At 36.0% G+C, this 23576-nt stretch overlaps 1 protein-coding gene across 4 annotated transcripts in view; it reads left to right on the top strand.

Annotated features, from left to right (window-relative positions):
- The window catches only part of LOC145240709 (putative tubulin polyglutamylase TTLL9), a 209885-nt gene extending 186707 nt beyond the window's left edge, over window positions 1-23178 (top strand). For 3 of the 4 annotated variants that reach the window (XM_080104001.1, XM_080103992.1, XM_080104007.1), the window contains 2 exons: window positions 11729-11831; window positions 23065-23178. In XM_080104001.1, coding sequence (XP_079960127.1) covers window positions 11729-11805 — 77 coding nt within the window. In that variant the 3' untranslated portion in view covers window positions 11806-11831; window positions 23065-23178. Of the gene's footprint in view, window positions 1-11156; window positions 11263-11728; window positions 11832-23064 lie in introns of those variants that run through there. The other variant, XM_080103997.1, reaches the window with a different exon arrangement.
- The last annotated feature ends 398 nt before the right edge of the window (window positions 23179-23576 follow it).

Genomic DNA, 23576 nt, shown 5'->3' on the forward strand with positions numbered 1-23576 from the left:
CATTTATATTCTACCAATATGATTCTACACATAAAATTATTGTTTTTTTTACCTCTGCAGAGAAAATCATGTTTTGGCTCAAGTTTATGCAAATATGTTTTTTGTTTATTTATGTATTGCCTAACATCCACATCATTTGACCAATTTTCAATAAACTCTGTCAAAATATTGGTCATGATCTAATTTAGTAATGATTCAAAGGTTTAAGGTCAAGGTCAAAGAAAAATTGAAAGCCATACAGTTCTCTTTATCATAGAGATTTTCTACTTGGCTCAAATTGTAGCTAATGAATTATTTCAGTCTTAATCTTGAAAAATTGCATCAAGGCTAGAATTTTGGTGGAATTTCAATTTCCAATTTTTCAAAATTTGATGCTTGAATCTGATGCTATTTTGTAACAAGAGTCACTTTCAGTCTTCAGTTTTTGAATTATCAACGTTTTCATGGTAGAACTTTGTATCATATGCAAAAGTAAAGCCCTAGTAACACCTTAGCCTATCCTTACACTATTAAGTGAAAGTATGCAGTTTCACAACTTATTTTTTTGTTATGCATAGAGACACTTTAACCTTAGATTCTTGTGTAATTTCCAAGTTGGTTCCTTCACCCAAATATAAAATAATTGTTAGCCTTTATTAAAAAGAAATTTATTCCATATTTCTTTTTTTTTTATCAGTAAATGGTATTTATAAAAATTCAAAATCATTTCAGGCAGTTTACTTTAAATAGTAAAACAATGAATATATTGTTTTATTTAAGTTATGTCACATCATCATCATCAGTATGGAGGCTGATTTATTTCTGACTAGCCTGGGTGCCCGGCATTGCCCGGGTTTTGGGAGGTGTGTGCTGAACAAAAAAAAAATAAATAAAAATGGTAGTAGGCAGGTAGGCAGGCAGACTCGAACCTGTACCATGAAGGAAGAAAAGAATGTGAAAAAAAAATGTGATGTCTTTGCCGTTGTGTCCATCGCCAAACCAGAAGTGGTGAAGGTTTAAATTAAGGCTAGTCAATCGAAAAGAGGGGATGAATTTTGAAAATATCGGCAAAAAAGCGACCCCCCTCCCTGTAAAAAAGTGCCCAGTTGAGGGTGAAAGAATTAATATTTTTAGCCAATTTTCCGATATATGTCGTCCGAAGGGTTGAGCTTCAAAACAATATCAATCTCGTGAAAAGCCATCGCCTCTGTCAAAAGTTTTAGGCATACATACATACATACATACATACATACATACATTTAAACAGACAAGTGAGATTTATATTATAGATAATATCAATGTTTTTTTCCTTCACGATCCATTCAGCTATCGTGATTTAAAACTGAGAGAAAAGCACAATGTCCAAACAGTTAACAAACCAATCAATTGGGCAGGTTCAGACAAATGATGTATAGTGATAAATATTTTGACATTAATGCCCATCTATCAGAAGCTAAAAAATATGTTTTGTGAAATAGACAGATTCAAATATATCCACTATTTTTTCTGGACTTAATACGTTAGATGCACTAACTATCAATGCAAGAAAGTTATATAAAATATGCAGTACTGTTTTTTCAACCACTTGCAAATTTATTGTGTCAGCTTGTAGTGGCCATAACACAGAAGGTTTAATTTGTCTAATAATGTTTTTCAGACTCATACGAGTATCGTTACAAAAGTAATGCCTCCATTTTTTAATTCAAAAAGTTTTAGAACTACAAAGATGGGAGTGGTACCATTAAAACGAGCGAGAATTTATTTTCCTACCTAGTCACCACCATTCTTAACACAGTTTTATCAGAGATGAATGATTACTGTGAACGGGCATCCAGAGTGTGATTTGTCATATAAGGGTTATTCCAAAAGTAAAACCTCCTAGTTTCTAGCTTAAAAAGTTGAAGAGCTACGAAGACGGAAATGGATCCATTAAAACGAGCGTATTCCATTATGTATTTTTCTACATAGTCACCACCATTCTCAATGCACTTTTGCTAGGAATTCAATGACGCATCTCTGCTTATTATGCACAGCCATGATAGGGGTTGCTTTCTTAGAGTTCCACATCATCAATATCTGCAACAAAGAGATGAAACTTTCAGATGATGAATGTATAAATTCACTCATCATAACAACTTATAATCCCTTCGGATTCATTTGGATGGAATGAAAATAGGAGACATTACTTTTGGAGCATCCCTCATAGCTAGAGGATTTGAATATGAGTGTGCATGATTTGGTTACTGATGTGACGGTAAGTTGGTGTTATTTTCCGACGAGTCTGTTTCATTTGGTCTGTGTTTTCTCATGGAGTACTCTTTTTAAGATAAGACATTGGTATGTCATTTGCATAGACAATGTCATCATGCGACCTTATTTTAAGGAAACTTGTAATCAATTTTTGTCTTAAAGATATTGTTTTATATGAGTGAGCTTCAATATCATATTTGGAGTTGTAAGTCATTTTCGTTTTAGAAATGTTGTTCCAAACAAAATACCAATATCAATCCAAACAAACTTTGAATTGTAAAAGTTTGTAAACTAAGACGAACAGTAAAGTTTCTGGTAGTAGCAAACCAGAAGTATTGAATTGTAAAGCTTGCAGTTGAAGATGAAGTTCCTTCCCATGTGGAGACGAAAAAATTAGGTGCAGAAATTCGTAAGAGACTCAGTATATTTATAGAGTGATTCCATTTTCTGATTGGTTAATAGCAGAGCGTGGCTCCATTTGAGTGGTTAGTTCTTATCACTCCTGTCTATAAGTAGAACCTTTCAAATTGTTATAATCATATTGCTGACCAAAGTCTTTCAAATTATTCAGTGCTATTATTTCCTCAACTTCAATAAATCAGGTGGGAACTAATTTGGCAAAAACCCCAAATTCCGTTTTGTTTCATTTAGTATAGTACCGAGTGAGGTCACAGTAATAGGAATTATTTACTGATTACCATGCAATCTTGATGTTTTATTTGCATGAGGTGTGTTTCATTTTCTTCTGCTAATTTTTAAATTTGTGATTGAACATCATTTTACAAGTTTTTCTATTTCTTTTCTCAAATACTCTTTTACTTTTTGTCAGATTTGGTAGAAGAATTTTTGATCTAGCTGGCAAAGTCGATGAAAATTGGAATTCTTAATTTGTGGCTCATTAACAAATGTACTATTAATAGCTTGATGGAAATGGCATAAGATAAATATATTCATGGGTTTAATGTGCATTAGAAGTCAATAACTATGTATATAAAAAAGTTCAAATTAAAAATAATATCCAACCTCTATTTGATAAAGCCAGAAAAGTTCATTAAAATTTTGTTATACCGGCCTTCCTTGAACAGAGGAATTTACACCGATTAGCACTATAAATAGCACAAGTAATTCTAACACCGGTGAGAGAGATGCGACTGCACTTCAACTGCTAGTCGAGTACCCAGCATATATACACACTTTCCTATCTTTGTACATTATTGTTAATACACTTGTTCCTTAACCGAACCTCGACTTGATTGTTCTTATTTTCACTGTTGTTCCATGACACAACAGATTGGCGACAAGGAATTGAAACGACCATCACTGCAGAGAATCACCAAAAGTGATTGAAATAAAGATTTGTAAAATCTTTACGGCAGAACACCTTCATCATTTCAACAGATATTTGGATATGCAAGGATTGACAGCGAATTAATTACTACAATAGTAATTTGGTGACGGGGAAAAAATTGCTACCAAAATCTACAGCAAAAAACGCGAATGTTGTCAATTATTTAATAATTGAACACACTTACCAAGTGTTTTAGAAAGGGAAAAAGGGTTCATTTTTTTCTTCACCAGAAGCCATTTTTCCTACGGTAAGAATTTTCTTCTGCAAAGTTAAATGTCCAAAACCAACTAGCAAATAATGTGTAAGCTTATCGTTATTTCAATAACATCTGGGATTTGAAAAAAAAAACACGATTGACTTTGTCAAGAGAAAAAGAGACAGACTGTGAAAAATGATTATTCACATACGTCATTTGTGCTTAGCAAACATGTAAAGAATCAAGTCATTTTTTGCAAAAGGCAAAGAGGGTAAAAAAAACAAAAAACCTAAAAGTTTCCCATACGAATTCATCGGATATTTAAAACGGCGGATTTTATTTTTGCTATGTAAAAATGCGTGCAAATAAAAATAAAATGTTAAACAAATGTTATTTCGCTGGATTGTTTCTAGTAAGACTAGAAATATAGCATTCAACAAATTAAGTTACAAAAAGACTGCTAAACTGATGTTCTTCAAACAAAAGAATTGGGAAAGAAAAATTGGTTGATTTTTTTTTTACTAAGGAATAGTTATTTAATACAAGTGTAAATTGTAAACTGAATTCGTATGATGGATGCGACATTCAAAGATTCGCTGTTGGAATTGTTCCAATTCCAGGCAGAGCAAAATCTTGTGTTGCAAAAGCAGCAAATTCAACAAGTAGAAAGAGAAGGGAAGTTTAAACAAGCATTTGAAGAAAAAATGCTTCAACAACAGAAACGCTTTGAGGAAATATTGATGAAAACACAGGAGTAACAAAGAAAAATTCTGGAGGCGACACAATTCTAAAGCAGACGATAATCATAATGCATTTTCTCAAACAGCTGTGTGGGCTGCTATTGAAAATTTCAATTATAATCCAGAAGACGATGTCACTTTCGTCCAGTACTATAGACGATATGAGGATATTTTTATATCGGATTTTAGTATCTGGTCAAACGCGAAAAAAGTTAGGCTTTTGCTAAGGAAATTGTGAACAGCTGAGCATACAAAGTTCGTGAATTTTATTCTCCCCAAAAAGACTAGTGAGTTGAGCTTCCAAAAAACAGTTACGCTACTTACAGAACTGTTTTCTGCAAAAACGTCTCTTTTCCATAGGCGATATAAATGTATGAATGTTACTAGAAGAAAGGAAGACGACTACACTACTTATGCAATATAGTGAACAAGCATTGCGACGATTTTAAACTGGAGAAATTATCATCAGATAATTTTAAATGTTTTATATATGTGCAACGGCTGGTCTTAAATAAAGACGCTGAAATCAGGCATCATGTTTTAAATAAACTCGGAAGCGAACCGAATTTAAAACTACAAAACTTTGCGGAAGACTGTGAACGGTTTATTGTGTTGAAACAAGACAGTCGTGACATAGAGGAAAGCGGAGTTTCGCATATTAAAAAGATCCATCAGAAGAAAAATTCAACTTCAAAAAATAACCAGAGAAAGAAACAGGGAAAAGATCCACCTGGAGCATGTTGGAGGTGTGTAAATAAACATTCATACAATGAGTGTCTCTACAAATTCAAACAATGTGACAACTGCCACCAGAAAGGGCATAAAGCATCGCATTGTAGAAAAAAATCTGGTAGAAAGACATCCATTAAACTTACGAAAATTGAACCTGACGAACAAAATATCTGGAAATATGTACAGATCAAAATGTTTAAAAAGAAAGTAAGGTTACAGCTTGATAGTGGGTCTGACATTTCCAGTACAGACATGGAAGAGGCTTAGGAGACCCACTATGATTAAATCACATAAAACGGCAAGAAGCGTCAGTGGCAAAAAACTTACCTTCGAAGGAGAATTATTGACGAATATTTTTTCCAGAACAGGGCCGAAAAAGCAAGAATTTTTGTCATGCGAAAATCAAACAACCTCTTTGGAACTGATCTGTTCGAGAAGTTTAGACTATCGGATCTGCCTTTAAGCTCATTTTGCCAAAAGGTTGAGGATTCGAATGTGGAGGCAAAAAAACTTAAGAGGGAGTTAAAAGAGAATTTCCCAGACATATCTTCAGGCGGTTTGGGAAGGTGTACAAAAGCGGTAGCAAAATTTGACGTAAAAGTAAATGAACAGCCAATGTTGAGAAAGAAAAAAATGTTGCATACGCCACTATAGAACAGATAGACGGTGAATTAGAAAGACTCGAAAACATGGGGGTCATCAGAAAAATTGATCACAGTGAGTGGGCTGCACCAACGGTTTACATCAAAAAGAAGAGTAAGGAGATTCGGGTTTGCGTCGACTTCGCGACAGGCTTAAACAGGGCATTACAAGATCACCATTATCCTCTTCCGAGCCCTGAACAGATATTTGCAAAACTGAGTGGAGGGAAATATTTTTCTAAAATCGACATCAGTGACGCGTACTTACAAGTTCCAGTCGATGAGGAGTGTTCAAAGCTGCTATGTAAGGGATTGTACAAGTTTAACAGACTTCCTTTTGGGGTCAAAGTCGCCCCTGCGATTTTTCAGCAAATTATGGACATTATGTTAAATGGGTTGGATATCGCAGTAGGGTACCTGGACGATGTGTTAATGAAAAGCGCTAGCAAAGAACAACACAAAGCTCATGCAAACCAAGTATTCAAAAGGATCCAGGATTATGGATTTAAAGTAAAACAGGAAAACTGTACATTTTTCATGGAGAAAATAAAATACTTGGAGCAAATCATCGATAAACATGGAAGAAGGCCGGATCCAAATAGATCGAGTGCAATAAAGAATATGCCTGCTCCAGAAAATATTACAAAGTTTCTTAGGTTTGGCAAATTACTACAATGTATTTGTGCCAAATATGCATAAACTAAGGTCGCCTTTAAATGAACTATTAAGGAAAGACTAAAAGTGGGTCTGGAAGCATTTCGGGAAATTAAAGAGACTTTAACGTCTGACTTGTTTCTGGCACATTATAATCCCAAATTTAAAATTATAGTTGCAAGCGATGCTAGCTCCTATGGCATAGGAGCATGCATTTTACACAAAATGGATGATGGAAAAGTGAAACCCATAGCACATTCATCCCAATCACTTTTGCCAGCCGAAAAGAACTACTCACAAATTGAAAAAGAGGCGCTAAGCATTATATTCATGGTAAAGAAATTTCATTGTTTCCTGCACGGTGGGCAATTTCTGTTACAAATCATTAATGATTTTCAGATTGAAAACGGGACTACCACAACATACAGTGAATAGACTCCAAAAATGGGGTACCATACTTCTGAATTACAATTTTCAAATGGAGTATGTACCATCTAAAAAATTTGGTCATGCAGATGGGTTATCGAGGTTAATATCTAAGCAGACAGAACCATTTCACGATATGGTAATAGCAGCCATTCAAGCAGAAGTTGAAGTAAAAAATATGTTATGTGACACAATAAGAGAACTTCCAGTAACGCTTGATGAGATTAAGAGTAAGGCAAAGGTAGACGAATTTATTATACGCACAAAAGAACGGATAAACAATAACGAACTGGATGAAGAAATTTATCAGTTTGCGATAACGTCCTGTTATATAGCGACAGGGTCGTAATTCCTGTGACATTACAGAAAAGAATGCTCAAGGAATTCCATGTAGGACATCATGTTATATCAAGAATGAAAAGCTTTATGCGCTCTTTTGTTTATTAGCCAAACATGGATAAGGATATAGAAGGAAAAATCAGGGAGTGTAGAGGATGTGCATTAGCTATGAAAGCTCCTCCGACTCAATTTGGATCGTGAGCAAAACCGGACCGACCTTGGTCTAGGATTCATTAAGATTTTGCAGGATCGCTAGATGGGTTCTACTATCTCATTGTTGTAGACAGCCTATCTAAATGGCCGGAAGTATTAAGATGTAAGAATCCCACATCTGAGTTAACTATCAACTTCCTGTATGTGTGACCCGATGGAGACCGAGCGATGCCAAGTGACCTTGCTAGTTAACATGAATTCAGAGGAATTCGCACGGCTGAATTCTAATGATGATGATGATGATGATGGTTTGATGTTGTTTTAAACAGAAATGTCTATGGGATTTTGTCAGAAAGGAAAAAAACAAAACAAATGATAATTGTTCTTATCTTATTGCTGTTATATATCTGTTAACAATGAAAAGGTTGTTTTTAAAATCTCTGTTGAGCAAGATGAGGAGGCCCGGATGTCTTAGCTGACAGCTTAGGGTGAGGGTCGCCACCGCCGAGCGTTGTTCGACCGGAGTGACTAATCACGCCTAATTGATAATGGGTTAACACCTCAGTGCAAATGAGGTTAAAAATTGGCATAGATAAAGTTGAGAGGAGGAGTAGAAATTATGGGAACAGAGAAAGGGAGGAAATTCAAAAGAAGAAAGGAGAAAAGGGAGTACAAATTAATAGGATAAAAGAAGAGAGGGAGAGGAAAAGAGAAAAAGAAAGAATAACTCCAAAAAGGTGGAGGGAGGAACGACTGATTTGATAACAACAAGACACTTGGCGAATCAGCGTCTTTTTTTCACTCTGGCAGCTGATCCCTTCCCATGGGCTGACAGTAGATCAAGAATGGAGAACTTGGTAAAGGAAAGAAAACTGCCATCCCCCTAAGTTGCATGACAAGGCCAGTGTGTAACTATTATTTGTAAAGTCAAAGACAATAATCAATTCTATGTTAAGAAAAACCAATTAAGTTTTGACTTTCCTTTCTTTAATTGGAAACGCCTTTATGAATGCAATATATTTCTCCTATAGCCCAGGTGACGTTTGGAAGCTGATTTGGAAGTGGAACCGGAGAGTGACCGACGACGAAGACGAATTCGACCACTAGAGGTATCGGCATCTCAACCACGAGCCTATGCACCTGAGCTGCCCTGTAGGGGTTACATATGAACTATTCGCTAGGTTTGAAGTAGTAGACTGCATTGTTACAGACAATGGAACACAATTTACGCCTACTGAATTTAAACATGTTTTGTGAGGATCATCTAATCGAGCATATAACCATTCCACCATACCACCCAAGAAGTAATGGACAAGCAGAGAAATTTGTTGACATATTCAAGAGAGCTCTGAAAAAAGCTAGTGAGTCGCCGATGGATAAGTCAATCCAACAGTTTTTACAAATCTACAGAGTCACTTCGAATGCAAACATCGAAATGTTGAAGACCTTCTGAGGTTACGTTCGGACGCAAGGTTAGATCGATTTTTCACAAGTTGTTACCAAACCAGGATAGGCCAAACCGCAAAAAAATGATAACAAAAAAACGGTATAAAGTTGGCGAAAGAGTCTTCTACAAGATTCACAAAAATAATAAGACTTTCTGGGAGTCCAGCATTGTTGAGAAACAAATAGGCAACATGGTCTACATGATTAAGGGATCAGATTTCATGCACAAACGTCACACTAACCAAATTTGGAGAAGATACTCGAACAGTGAGGTGACCAGATCGCCCGAGGAGGACATCATGGACACAGTGTTTGATACTTTTCAGGTGCCCATACCAGAGACAGCTCCGGAAAACAGAAAATCAAACAGAAACTGGAAATCAACAGAATTGATTAGGGTGAACCCACAACAAAAACGTTATTAATCCCTTCCTTGAACAGAGGAATTTACACCGATTAGTACTATAAATAGCGCTAATAATTCCAACACCAGTGAGAGAGATGCGACTGCACTTCAACTGCTAGCCGAGTGCCCAGCAGATATACACGCTTTCCTATCTTTGTACATTATTGTTAATACACTTGTTCCTTAATCGAACCTCGACTTGATTGTTCTTAATTCCCCTGTTGTTCCATGACACAACAAATTTTAATAATTATTTTTGCAAAGTTTATAAACATAAATGATTTTTTAGAATGTAGGTTTCGACTCCTTGCTTCAAGTGTGCTTGGATAATCTTACAATTAATCCTCAATGTTAGTGTTGTGAAGTGTAGTTTGTGAATCCTTGTTGCCAGTGTTGTGGCAATGTAAGTCTCAGTTCCTTCATCGCTAGTGTTGTGACAATATAAGTCTTGAGTCTCTCATCACCATTGGTGTTGCAATATGTCTAAAATACATAATCAGAATTTTTGCAATGTAAGTCTTGAATCCCTCATCACCAGTGATGTGGCAATGTAAGTTCCCAATCAATAATTGCCAGTGTTGTGGTAATGTCAGTCTCGAATCCCCCATCGCCAGTTTTGTTGCAATGTAATTCTTAGTTCCTTAATATCTCATTTTGTAGCAATGTAAGTCTTTAATCTCCCATCGCCAGTGTTATGGCAATGATTATCTTAATTTTTTCGTTTCTAATTTTGTAGCAATATAAGTCTTTTCCTTGACGCCAATGCAGTGTCAATTTACGTCTCAATTTCTTTGTGTCTAATTTTGCGGCCATGTAAGTTTTGAATCCATTATTGTCAGTGTTTTGGCAATGTAAGTCTTTAATCCCCTGTCACCAGTGTTGTGGCAATGTAAGTCTTTAATCCCCTGTCACCAGTGTTTTGGCAATGTAAGTCTTTAATCCCCTGTCACCAGTGTTTTGGCAATGTAAGTCTTTAATCCCCTGTCACCAGTGTTTTGGCAATGTAAGTCTTTAATCCCCTGTCACCAGTGTTTTGGCAATGTAAGTCTTTAATCCCCTGTAACCAATTTGTTGTTGTTGCACTGTATATCTCAATTTCTTTGTTTCTTTTTTTGTAAGTCTTTTCCTCGCCGCCAATGTAGTGTCCATTTTCGTCTCAATTTCTTTGTGTCTAATTTTGCGCCCCCCCCCCCGCCCCGTCGCCAGTGTTGTGGCAATATAAGATTCAATTTCTTTGTACCTAATTTTGTTGCAATGTAAGTCTTGATTTCATTATTGCTAGTGTTGTGGCATTTTAAGTCTTGAATACTTTATCGCCAGTATTGTAGCAGTATAAGTCTTTAATTCCTCATAGCCAATGTGGCAATAAGTCTCGAATCCCTTACTTCCAGGGTTTTTATGCACCAAAAATACACAGTTTATTAACAAAAGTATGTTACAGACATACATGGCTATGATTCTATGGGTTGTACTCTCACAAATAGCTACATAGATGTTTAGATAGAACTATATTTACAGTCACTGGGTAAGTTCATTATTCCTGAAATAGGTAGATCAGCTTACATCACAACATAGAGTTTATCTCTGAAAAACCTATTTAAGCCACGATTAAATCTGTTTTTATATGTATATTATTACATTTTATTATATTATCATAGGATACGAAAGTGTTCTATGCCCAATCTTATAAATCCTGCGAAGTTTTGGTTTCCATGAATTTTGGAGAATAAGAAACAGATAGGCATCTATTACAATTATGGTTAAAGTGATGGTAATCTTCTCAACACTTGTTAAAGCCAAATTCTTTGAAAAGAAAGTTGTTTCAAGTTCCATTTTTTGTTTTCAGGGTTACTTACCTCTAAAATTTTCCCCTAATCAGTGCCATTCATATCTTTGTCGAGAATGTTGTCCCATCCAAGATGTTCTCTTATCTGATTGTTGTGATTCTCTTCTTAAGGCAGATAAAGGTAAGATAACCCCTTCGTGCACATGAAATCTCCTTCTTGTGATAATTATTAGGAGATAGTTCTCATGCTCAAAGGTGGAGTAATTTTTTATACCTTTTTCTTAAACGTCAATGTCACACCAGAAATTGGCATTCTTCACTTACATTAATCTTACTTCAGTCAGCAATGCATGTGCTGTGTAATTCTAGCATCAGCATCATTAAAATGGAGTTGCTTCACATGTAATACCGTTTAGGTGATTCTAACTCTCTTTGCTGAGGTTTTGTCTTCACTATAGGTGATAAGCAACATTACAAGTTTTTGGTCTTTTGCTTTTTTTTTTTAAATCAGTTTTAGTCTGAGTGTGCACAACACAACAAGTACAAGGAATAAAAGATAAACTCAGAAGAAATGTACAATACTTAAATTATAATTCATGCATTGATGAGTTGTAATTTCTTTTATTTTTCAGGTTGTAAAAATGATCGGACGAAACATTTACGCCAAATGTATCAATCACTTGCTGCTTCAGCAAAAACAGAAAATTAAAACCTGAGAAGACATTTATTCAAAACGTTTGTTTACTTTTTACATTACTGATAACTGTTGGTGACTGTTTTCGTCTTGGTTGCTATAGACTTTCTCACCTTTTTCTTCTTTTATTGTAGTTGGTAATCTTTCAGAAATTCACTATGGAATATTTCAAACACTATATTTATCCTCGAGAACATGTAAACACTAAAAAATCATACTTGATCAATTTGCTCGACATTTAGTTGAGTGGATAAATATTACTTAAAAGTGAATTCTATTCCAAGGTTGTGAGTTGAAACTCTGGTAAAGGAACTTAAACAATTGAGTTATATCATAAAGGAACACAAAATATAAGCAATGAATCAAATAATTAATTTAGTTTGAAATGGACATGAAGACAACCGTAGAGTACGATGGCTAACATGTTGTGAACATAACAACAAAGATAACAATCATGTAAATTCCAACAAAATGTTTTTTTGGAAACTAAGGATAAAAAAATATTGAATTTCCTTAGATTATGTTGTTTAGGTCTATAAACGACTACAGGCCTTATGTCTGTAGAAAGAAAAGTTCATAAAGATCAGAGTAAAAAATGCTTTACTTATTTTTATTGATACTTGAAAAAAATCTGAAGACATTTTTAGATAATAGAATCAAAAGAATCAAATGAAATAGCAGAATGTGATGTTTTAATGGCATTGGTCTTATTGAATGAAAAATTGAAAGCAATGTCTGACCAAATCAACTAGATCTGACATAATATTGTAATGATTTGATAATCATTAAATTAAAAGATTTTAAGAATTTTAAAAAATGTCACACTAATGGAAGAAAACATCACAGATTGTCAATACTCGACTGTTGAGCTCAACTAAATAACTTGACACAGAAGCCCAGAAAGGTAGTTTATAAGAAGGCTGGAATGTTCTATCATGCTTTGATGAACAAGTAGATTCTTTGGATTCTGATGAGTCCATGAATAAATAATCTACATGAACTCAAAGTTTCAAAATGATTCTACATCTCTCCTCTCCTCTAGTATTTGAGCAGAGTGGTATTTGGGGAAAAATAAGTTCTTTTTGGTTTGCTTGATTGAATGCCTGATCAGATTTTGCTAGCGACTTTCAGCCAATCCATTTGAGGAGGAATGTTTTGGTAATGTTGTGATATGTTGGATTCCTTGTCTAGACATGAATGCTTGGAATTTTTCACTTACAAAACGGCCAAATTGGCCATTACAATTTTTGGGGGGAGGGGGGGTAACCCATTAATTACAAAACGTTTTTGTAGGTTTTCTAGAGTGGCCTTTGTGGCATTTGATATATAGACGTCTAACCATTTGCTGAAAACATCCACTATTATCAGAAATATGTGACCTTTAAATGAGCATGAATAATCTATGTGAAGTCTGGAGTACTCCTCTTCAGGAATTTCCCAAGGATGCAAAAGTGCAATTTCTGGTATTTGATTGGTTTATTAACATTCATTTATTTAGCACCTTAAATTCTATTTCTTGGTCTAATTTTCGTCATCAAAAATAGGTTCTGCTTAACCCTTTCATTTTTACAATTCCTGGATGTCCCTCATAGACCACGTCCATAAGTTTTTTTTAGACTTGTATGGGTACTACTACTCGCCTTTTCCACAGGAAGCATTCTTTCCCAATTCATGTCTTCATGTAAGGATGCCAATCTTCTGTAGTAGCTCACTTTTCTGGCCATCCGTTTTTTACATAGCACCTGTTTTAGGAGTTTATCCTTTTTTGCCCACCTGGTGTTTTCTTGGTATGTAACAGGAGTTTGATCCAGGTATTCTAGCAGCATGATGTGCTCCTCTGATATGGCCACTTCTTTTTGTTTTGTAGGCCTGGACAATCTATTCATAATCTACACATAAAACCTGCAGAAGAAAAAGTGAAAGCTATTAATAAGGTGTCACAACCAACATGAAGGATCCTGGCACCAGTGAGAAAAAAATTATGCTCAAATTGACAAGGAGGCATTGGCAGTAGTTTTTGGGGTGAAAAAGTTTCATCAATATCTGTATGGAAAGCCATTTACATTATATACCGACCATAAACCGCTTTTGGGATATTTTAAAGAAAATAAGAAAATCCCAAAGATCAGTATTGCGAGAATTCAACATTGGGCAATAATCATATCTGTATATACATACCAGCTAAACTATTGGGAAAGAAGAAAAAATGAAAATGCAAACAGGTTGAGTAGATTGTCCAACAACAAAAGGGGAAACTTGACCTCGAAGGGCAGAATATCAGAATTCTGTATTCTATCTCTGGTTCTAATTAACCAGGTGCCAAGATCCTTCATGTTGGTTGTGACACCTTATTAATAGCTTTCACTTTTTCTTCTGCAGGTTTTATGCCTTTTTTGTTTACTATGTGGCCTAGATATAATATCTCGAGAAGTAAAAATTTGCATTTTTCCCAGTTTGGTTGAATTCTAAATTTTTTCAGCCTGTCCAAAACTTCCTCCAGAGTCTCTAAGTGTTTCTTCCTAGTTTTGCCTGTCAGTAAAATATCATCAATTCTAATAATTACATTTTCAATTGCAAAATGTTTTCCATAATTCTTTGAAATATTCTTGGGACTGATTTGATAGCACAACCTATTGTACATAAAAAGGCCTTTATGGGTATTGATAGTTGTTAATTACCTTGATTTTTCATGCAGCAATAATTGCTGATAGGCTTGATAAAGATGGGTTAATTAGAACCAGAGGTAGGATACAGAATTCTGATATTCTGCTTTCGAGGTCAAGTTTCCCCTTTTGTTGGGAATAAATCATTATTTAACAAAACTGGCGATTAAGGAAGCTCATCTTAACTGTTGCCACATGGGGGTTAATTCAACTCTCAGTAAATTAAGGCTGTCTGGGGTTTGGATCCCTCAGGGGAGACAAGCCGTAAAAGCTTTTGTGCATACTTGCATTGTATGTACAAAAAAAAATAAATGCCCTGCCTTGTAAGGCACCTGCAAGGTCACTATTGCCTGCTCATAGGGTGAACTTTGTTCGCTCATTTAAACAAGTGGGTGTGGATTTCACTGGTCAATTTTCCATAAAAATTAGACAGGTGGAAGTTAAAATGTACATATTTCTATTTACATGCAGGAGTTTGCATGCAATTCACTTAGAATTATTGCCGAACATGAGCATGCTTATTTGGTATCCCTACGCATATTCTGATAACATGAAATCTTTTGTTGCATCCGGAATATTGTTGTCAAATGTGCTCGAATTGGACGAGCTGAAGGAATATTTTAAATTCATTCACATCATCCATTGAACAATTCCCCTTTACTCTGCCCTTTAAAACTGTCAAACAATGTATGAGGAAACTATTGGGTAGAAGAAAGTTGGATTATTTTGAATTTCTGACTGCACTTTCTGATGTGCAAAAGGCAATAAATGACAGACCCCTAACTTATATTGCTTCTGCCTACAGAGGCTTTATTATTTTAACTCCAAATCATTTTCTTGAAACAGGCTATCAACCTCATTTGCTTATTAACAATTAGGATTCTGAATTATGTCCTGACCGCCCCCCAATAGGACTGCCTTGTTACATTCTCTCAAAGTGAGGAATAAATTTGTTGAAAAATTCAATCGTATCTAGCATAATGATTACCTCTTATCATTAAGAGAAGTCGATGCCAAAATTGGGAGCAATTGTGCCCCCAAGTTATCTGTTGGAGAAATAGTACTTATTAAGATTCCCAACAAAACCAGACAATTTTGGAATCTTGGTAAAATTGTAAAATGTTTTTGCCTCCTAATGGGGGTATGTGATGAATGGATTCGCCAATCATTTTTATAATCACCGGCTGTGCTAAAAAAACAATGAAAGCCTTTGAAAATTATTATAAAAATTGTCGAATTTTGGATTCAATTAGTTCGCCACCATCAACTGCATTTGATTCTTGACCGCCAATTACTGATCTGAACTACACCGCCATCTTTGTTCAACATAATGTCTTTTTTTTTTTAATTATTATATTTTCACCCCAAACCAAGCACATTGCACACTGGGTTTAGGGGGCTACTATCAGGGGCAGCAGCTACTGGGGCACTATGTTGGGATTTGGGCAGCAATATGTCAGTTCAGTTACACTTGAACTTCTGCACGTCAGTACAGTTGGGGAAGCAGGGACCTGAAATGGAATTCCAGAGTCTAGCAGTACTGGGTAAGAAACTACTGGAGTAGAAAGATCTTCTACATTTAGGGATCTCTACTGTGTGGGGGTGGGATTTAGCTGCCTGTCGGGTTTGTCGAGGGTGTCTACGTTATGGGGGCATAAGTGTCTGCAGTTCGTCAGAGCATTCACCATTAAAATACTTGTAGAACAGGCAGAGAGATGCAACGTTTCGTCGATGGGACAGAGGCTGAAACTTAGATGCTAGTTGAGGGCCTATCAGATTGGTGACTCTCTTTTGAACCTAGTCTAGGAGCGAGAGACTAGCAGCAGATGCACCAGCCCAAATGTGACAGCAATACTCCATACATGGGCGAATGCTGGCCTTATAGAAGTACAGGATACTTTCAGGTGTCAGTAGTTTTCTAGCACAGTAGAGAGAGCCTACCTTATTCGCAGCGACCCTGGCAATGTTTTCAATATAATTGTTCCAACTCATGTTTCCTGTGAACGTTAGACCAAGCAGTTTGAAAGATGTACTCTCAGACAGGGAGTCACTGGCCATTGCTATAGGTGGCAGAGAAGGTTTCTTGGAACTATTGAAGGAAACCAGTTTAGGCTTGGCAGCATTGAATGTGACCATCCATTTTTGTCCCCATTCCACTACAGATTGGAGGTCATCCTCTAGTGTTTTTGCCATTTCTTTAGTTATGTGTTCATTTGTTTTCCTGTCATGCCTGTTATAGAGTGTGGTGTCATCAGCATATATACCCATCTCAGAGGCAGTTTTGTCGGGGAGGTCATTAATAAATATTAGGAACAATAGAGGTCCAAGGATAGACCCCTGAGGCACTCCTGCATTTATATCACACTGTTTAGATGTACGACCGCTCTGCCCTTCCCCGCTTTGTCCAGTGAATCGTATATACGTTCAGAGATTACAGTGGGGATGTCTGCTGTGGAACGGGCTTGTCTAAATCCATATTGTTTGTCAGTCTGTAAGGTGACGGACTAGAGCATGATTAATTATGGTCTCAAATATTTTGGCGAAAAGTGGGAGGAGGCTAATGGGGTGATAATTTGCTGGATCAGTTCTTTCGCCAGAATTCTTGAATACTGGTACCATAGAAGCAGTTTTCTAACAGCCCAGGAAGCATGATTCATTAAGGCATTTGTTGTAGAGTTTGGAGAGAACTGGAGCTACTTCGGCTGAGCACTTTAATAGCACACCTGGGATGAGATCAGGTCCACATGCTTTTAAAGTGTCAAGGTTTTTTATGATAGCATGTACCTGAGCAGGGGTGATTTGTAGATCGTCTAGCGTGGCGTCTGTCCGCAAAGGAAAGTCAGGCAAGGGGTGGTTGGAAGGGTCCAGTGTGGAGTTTGAGGCAAACCGGCTGACAAGCATATTAGCCTTGTCGGTTGCTGAGCAAACAACCTCGTGATTGTTGGTTAGTGGAGGAATTGTTGATTGCCCATTATTTACTACACTATTGTAGATTTTCCAGAAGTCAAGAGTTCCTAATTTTTGTGCTTCAATGCGTTTTTTAGTGGTTTCAGTAAATTCTCTCTTAGCTGTCGCTATTTCTTTCTTAACGTTATTTCTAGCTTCTATATACTTATGTCTTTTGAACTGGACTGATGTCAGTTAAATCTGTGGTATGCATGCTGCCTTTGAGCAATGGCAGTTGCACAAGTAGAAGTAAACCATTGGGGAGAGTGGGGCTTGCTATAAAATTTCCGCATGGGAACATGTGCTTCAATTGCTGTTTTGAACCATTCAGTGGTCTCACTTGCGCACTGCTCAGCAGGAAGAGAAAAAATATTTCCCCATGGGGCATCTCTGATAAGATCTCTGATGGCTTCCCAGTCAGCCTTCTTATAATATCTCGTTGTTTCGAGGACTGGCTCTTCAGTTTTGGGTCTAGAGTTTAGGGTGATTATCACTGCATGATCAGCATACCCGAGTGGGCTGTCAGCATTTGTTTTACACTCCTCGGGAACTGCAGTCAGAAACAGATCTAGAAGTGATGCGTGTTGTTCTTGTTGGCCAGTGAAACGGGTTGGAAACGTAACCATTTGTGATAGGGAGTGAGATATAGCGAAGCTATGTGTTGTGCTGCCCGCTGCATTTGTGTGAGTAGAGAATCCAAGCCAGTTTTTGTGGTGAACATTCAAGTCACCAAATACATGTACTTGTGCGCTAGTGTCGAGGGAGAGTACTGTGTCTATGCTGTCTGAGACTTTGTTTATTATGGTGCAGTCCTGGGTCGAGGGAGAGCGGTAGAGAAAATAAAAATAGCTAATGTTATGTTGTATGTTTAGTCTAAAGCACATAAAGGCTTGATCGTCCGTCTCTAGGTTTGTTTCTCTAGTCAGGGGGGGGGGTGTTACAAATGTAGACTCCAAGTCTGTGCATATGTCTGTCAGAGTCCTTACGGCAGAGTGGGAGATAGCCAGGCATGTTAAAGTAGTTAGAGGGGATTGAGGAGTGTAGGTTAGTCTCGCTTAGTGCTAAGATATCCAGGGTATTTGTTAGGAGAAATGCTTCAACATCAGCTAAATTAGTTCTAAGCCCACGGATATTTGTGAATGCAAGCCTCAAGGGAGGAGGCAAGTTGGATTTGTTTGACCCTAAGCCTGGTTTAAGCTTATTTTTAGATTGTACTGTCATCATATTTTTTAACGAGTTTCAGTTAGGTTAGGGGAAGCCGATCAGGAGGTTATGCAGAATATCACACATGCATCACAAGTAGACCATCAGCTGACCCTCCATCAACTAGGACTGTGGCCTCAGGAAAGCCCACCGGGGATGAGTGCAGGGTCCCTTTCCATGCGCGCCATGGCACTGCAAACATCCCGATATTATACAACTGTTGATGGAGCAGCCGCTCTAAGCGCTACCAAAGAGTTAGGGCCACTGTACTACCAATTGGAAACAGCAGCCAGGAACTGTCAATCCGGTACCCTCAACCCATCAGAAGAAGGTCACCCCAATCTAATTGCACAGGCATGTGTGGTACTCAAGCACTCCCAAGTGCCCAGTTTTGAGGGGTGGGATGTGTCGGGAGTGGGGAAACAGCGTTTATTGCCCTAGGCAAGAAACAAGATCTATCACTAGGTGTTTTGTCGATTCACTGTGATAGTGTCTCTGCGCCTAACTAATAGGCAAAGAAGGAGTATGGAAGCTGGGTGATAGATAGAGCCTATCTACTCCTTAAGCAATTTAGGTTTGCAGACCGGTAATTCGTTTGAGTCACCAGCTCTAGGAAGGTCGTCATCCAATGCACCCAGCCATCGTCTTTTCTTTGACGGATCGGAATCTCAATTCAAATTGTGGCAGGTAAAATTTCTGGGATATCTAAGGATTCAAAAACTACACAAAGTGATACAATCTCCAACAGAGAATCCTAACGACCCCAAATTTCTCGAAAAGAACACGACTCTTTTTGCAAAAATGATTCAATGCTTAGACAATAGAAGTCTGTCTCTGATTATAAGAGACGCATTGGATGACGGACGGAAAACATTGAACATTATTTATCAAAAGGGAAACCAAAAATTATATCACTATATACAGAACTAATGTCTCTGAAACGTAACAAGGATGAAACTATTACTGACTATGTTATAAGGACAGAAACAACCGCCAATGCCTTAAAACTCTCAGGTGAAATAATAAGCGATAGTTTGTTGATATCAATGACCCTCAAGGGACTTCCAGCCGATTTTAAACCATTTACAATTGTCATAACCCATAAATTTCAGCAAATTTAAAGTGGCATTGCGCAGTTAGAAAGAGACTAATCGTATGCTTGTGGACAATAATAACTCCAGCAATATTATGAAACCCAAAAATGCTTCTCAAAAATAGACACCACCAAATTATGCACCTCACCGCAACGTGTTCCCCAAAAGTAATTTTCCCAAGAAAAAGAATAAAATTATTTGCTATAATTGTGGACGACCCAAGAACAAAAGTTTCCAATGTCGATATAAACACTCTAAAATAGACTGTAAAAAACATTGAAAACTTTGAGAAAGAACATAAATTTCTATTCACATGTAACTTTGACAATACCACAAACGGTAAAAATCTCCTTGTAGATTGTGGTGCTACAGCACATGTTATCATCAAGGAATCTAATTTTATTAATTTCGATTCAAATTTTAATCCACAAAATCATTTTGTCAAACTTGCCGACGGTACTCAAATAAATGATATAGTCTTGAAAAGAGGCGATGTTAAAATATCCCTAAAAAATAATAAAGGTGAAATCTGTAACTGTATTCTAAAAAAATGCTTTGTTCATACCTACATTTAAGCAAGACATATTTTCCATGCAGGCTGCAATTAAACAAGGCGCGAATATAAAATTTGGCCAAAACAAGTCAAAATTGATATACCCTAATGGAATTGTATTTAACATTAAAGAAAATGGCCAACTATATTATTTAAAAAGTATGGTTCCCTCAAAAACTGCCTGTCACGACTTGGAAACCTGGCATAAAATTCTAGCAATACAGCTGATATTAAAAAATTACCAAATGTAGTCGAAGGCATGAAAATAATACTTTCAGACGATCTCCCAAATTGTGATGTGTGTGCACAGGGGAAAATGACAAAAGATATAAGCCAAATAACAGACAAAAAAGCTACGAAAATTCTCTCACTTGTGCATTGTGACTTAGCAGGTCCGATCATCTCGATGGGGAGAAATTATCTAAGGTACGGTTTGAACTTTATTGATGATTTTTCCGGTTTAATTATAGTTTATTTTCTAAAAAACAAATCCGACACTATCCTCACCACTAAGAAATATTTAGCTGATATTGCCCCGTACGGTTCAGTAAAATGTATTCACTCAGAAAATGGGACTGAATTTACTAGACTTTGAACTTCTATTAATTAACCACCGTATTAAACACGAGAAATCTGCGCCATATTCTCCCTTCCAAAATGGCACCGCTGAAAAGGCATGGTGAACCCTTTTTGAGATGACAGGTGCCTACTTATCGAATCGAAATTAACGCATAGTTTATGGATATACGCTTTAATGGCAGCAGCATATATCAGAAATACATCGTTCAATAAGAGACTAGGAAAAACGCTGTATGAAGCGTTTTGCGGTGTAAAACCTAAAATGTACAGAATGTATCTATTTGGTTCTGATTGTTTTGCATTTATAGAAAACACCAGTAAACTAAATACTAAAAGCGAAAAAGGTATTTTCGTAGGTTACGATAAAGACAGTCCGGCATATATAATCTACTTTCCAACCCAAAATGCCATAAAAAGGGTTAGATGTGTAAAATTCAATGATATATTAAATTTAAAAAATGGTGATCCAGTGAATGAAAAACATGAAATATTACCTAGCATCTTAATCGATCACAATGAAAATATTAATAACGACGACAATTATAGTAGAACTACTAATGAAAATATTAACCAGACACGTTGATACCCGATAAGGGAGCGAAAAAGGCCAGACTTCTTAAAAATTGAAAAGATACAAGATTATGCCATGGATTACTGTTACTCGTTGAACAGCGCACCGGAAAGTTATAATGAGGCGATAAATTCAGAAAATCACCAAGAATGGGAACAAGCTATGATATCCGAATTGAAAGCTTTATCTGAAAATAACACATACGAAATAGTGGCAAAACCAACAGATAAAAATATAATTTATTCACGCTGGTTTTTTTTAAAAAAAAATCACAGTTTCTAGCAGTGAAACTTTTAAAGCAAGATTTGTTGCAAAAGGTTTTTCACAAATTTCTGGAGGGGAATATTTTGCAACATTTTCACTAACGACAAATTTAACGACAATTAGAATTTTATTACAACTTGCCGCTCAATACAATTTAAAAATACATCAAATGGATGTAAAAAAATGTTTATTTAAATGCTCCGATTGACTGTGAAATCTATATTTACCCTCCAGAGGGATTTAAAATGAAAAATAAAAATTGGGTATGGAAATTAAATAAATCGTTATGTGGACTAAAACAGTGCACACAATTGGAATTTAACACTCCATAATTATTTAATAGAACAGGAATTCAAGCAATGTCCCATAGACACGTACATGTGTACCAAAAATGTAGGTAATAAATTGTTGATTTTGGTTTTTTGGGTTGACGATATATTACTCGCCTCAAACTGTGACAACACTTTAAAAGATGTTAAAAATGAATTAAATAAAAAATGTAAAATGGCTGGTCTTGGACGACTGTCATGGTTCCACGGTATAAAATTTACCCATGAAAATGAAACTATAACTATGAACCAATCACGATACATTGAAAAAATTCTGCTCAAGTTCGGAATGCTAGATTGCAAGCCGCGTTCAACTCCCGTCGAAATGGACATAAATAAAAAATATAGGGACTGAAACAAAATCCATAGATAATCGAATATACAGGGAAATGGTAGGCAGCCTCATCTACTTGATGGCCGCAACTAGGCCTGACATATGTTACACTGTAACAAAGCTATCTCAAAACTTATCGAAACCGACAATTAAGGACCTTAATCGTGCAAAACAAATCCTTCATTACCTAAAAGGTACCAAGGAACAATCTTTAATATTTAAAAAGTCTACATATACTCTAAATTTAGAAGGATTTTCAGATTCAGATTGGGGTAAATCTGAGGATAGAAAAAGTATAACGGGGTATTGTTTTAGACTGTCAAAGACTGAACCTATGATCTCTTGGAAAACTAAAAAGCAACAAATTTTTGCCCTTTCTACTTGTGAAGCAGAATATGTGGCTCTTACTCATTCTGCACAGGAGGCAATTTTTCTGAACACTGTTCTAAAATCTATTTTAAAACCAGATTTAAGTAAAAAAAACTATAGTAATTCATTGTGATAATCAGAGCAGTATCTTATTAACAAATAATTCTATGATTCATCAAAGGGCGAAGCATATTGATATCAGATATCATTTTATAAGGGATGAAATAAGTAAAAACTCTATTACTCTTACTTATGTGACGTCTGAAAACAATATAGCCGACAATTTCACTCAACCTATAAAAAGAATAAAATTAAGACATTTTATAACCGAACTTTTTGAAATCTAATTATGAATAAATCTCTTTTCAGAAACCCAAAAAGAGAAGCATGAACAGTCAAAATCACACCAAAAAAAAAAAAAAAAATTGTAAATTGTCCCGGGCACGACGTTAAACTGTGACTATTTCTACCTTACTAACCAAATTAACCGACTAATACCTAACATAATGTTTCTAGTTTTTGATTAAAAACAACAAAAACAAAAAACAAGTCACTTGTTAAAACCTTTTCTTTGTAAATTTCCTATTTGTCAAATAATTCTTTTTTGTATCTTTTTTTTTTGGCAAACATTTGTTAAAAAAAAATATATATATTTGAATTTTTTGTGCATATGTTCATATGTATTTGAAAAGTATTCTATTTGTATGTTTATATATATTTGAAAAGTGTTTATTTTTATATGTATCAAAACAAAAAAACTCAATGTGATTAAAAAAAAATGGCTTCTTTTTGCACACATTATATCAATATATTAATAATTCATTTTGACCAATGAGAATAAAGACAAATTCCCCCAAAACCAGAAAAAAAAAAACAAACAA

This window comes from Euprymna scolopes, chromosome 1 (genome assembly GCF_053919585.1).
Source record: "Euprymna scolopes isolate OS-2025 chromosome 1, ASM5391958v1, whole genome shotgun sequence".
Lineage (NCBI taxonomy): Eukaryota > Metazoa > Mollusca > Cephalopoda > Sepiida > Sepiolidae > Euprymna > Euprymna scolopes.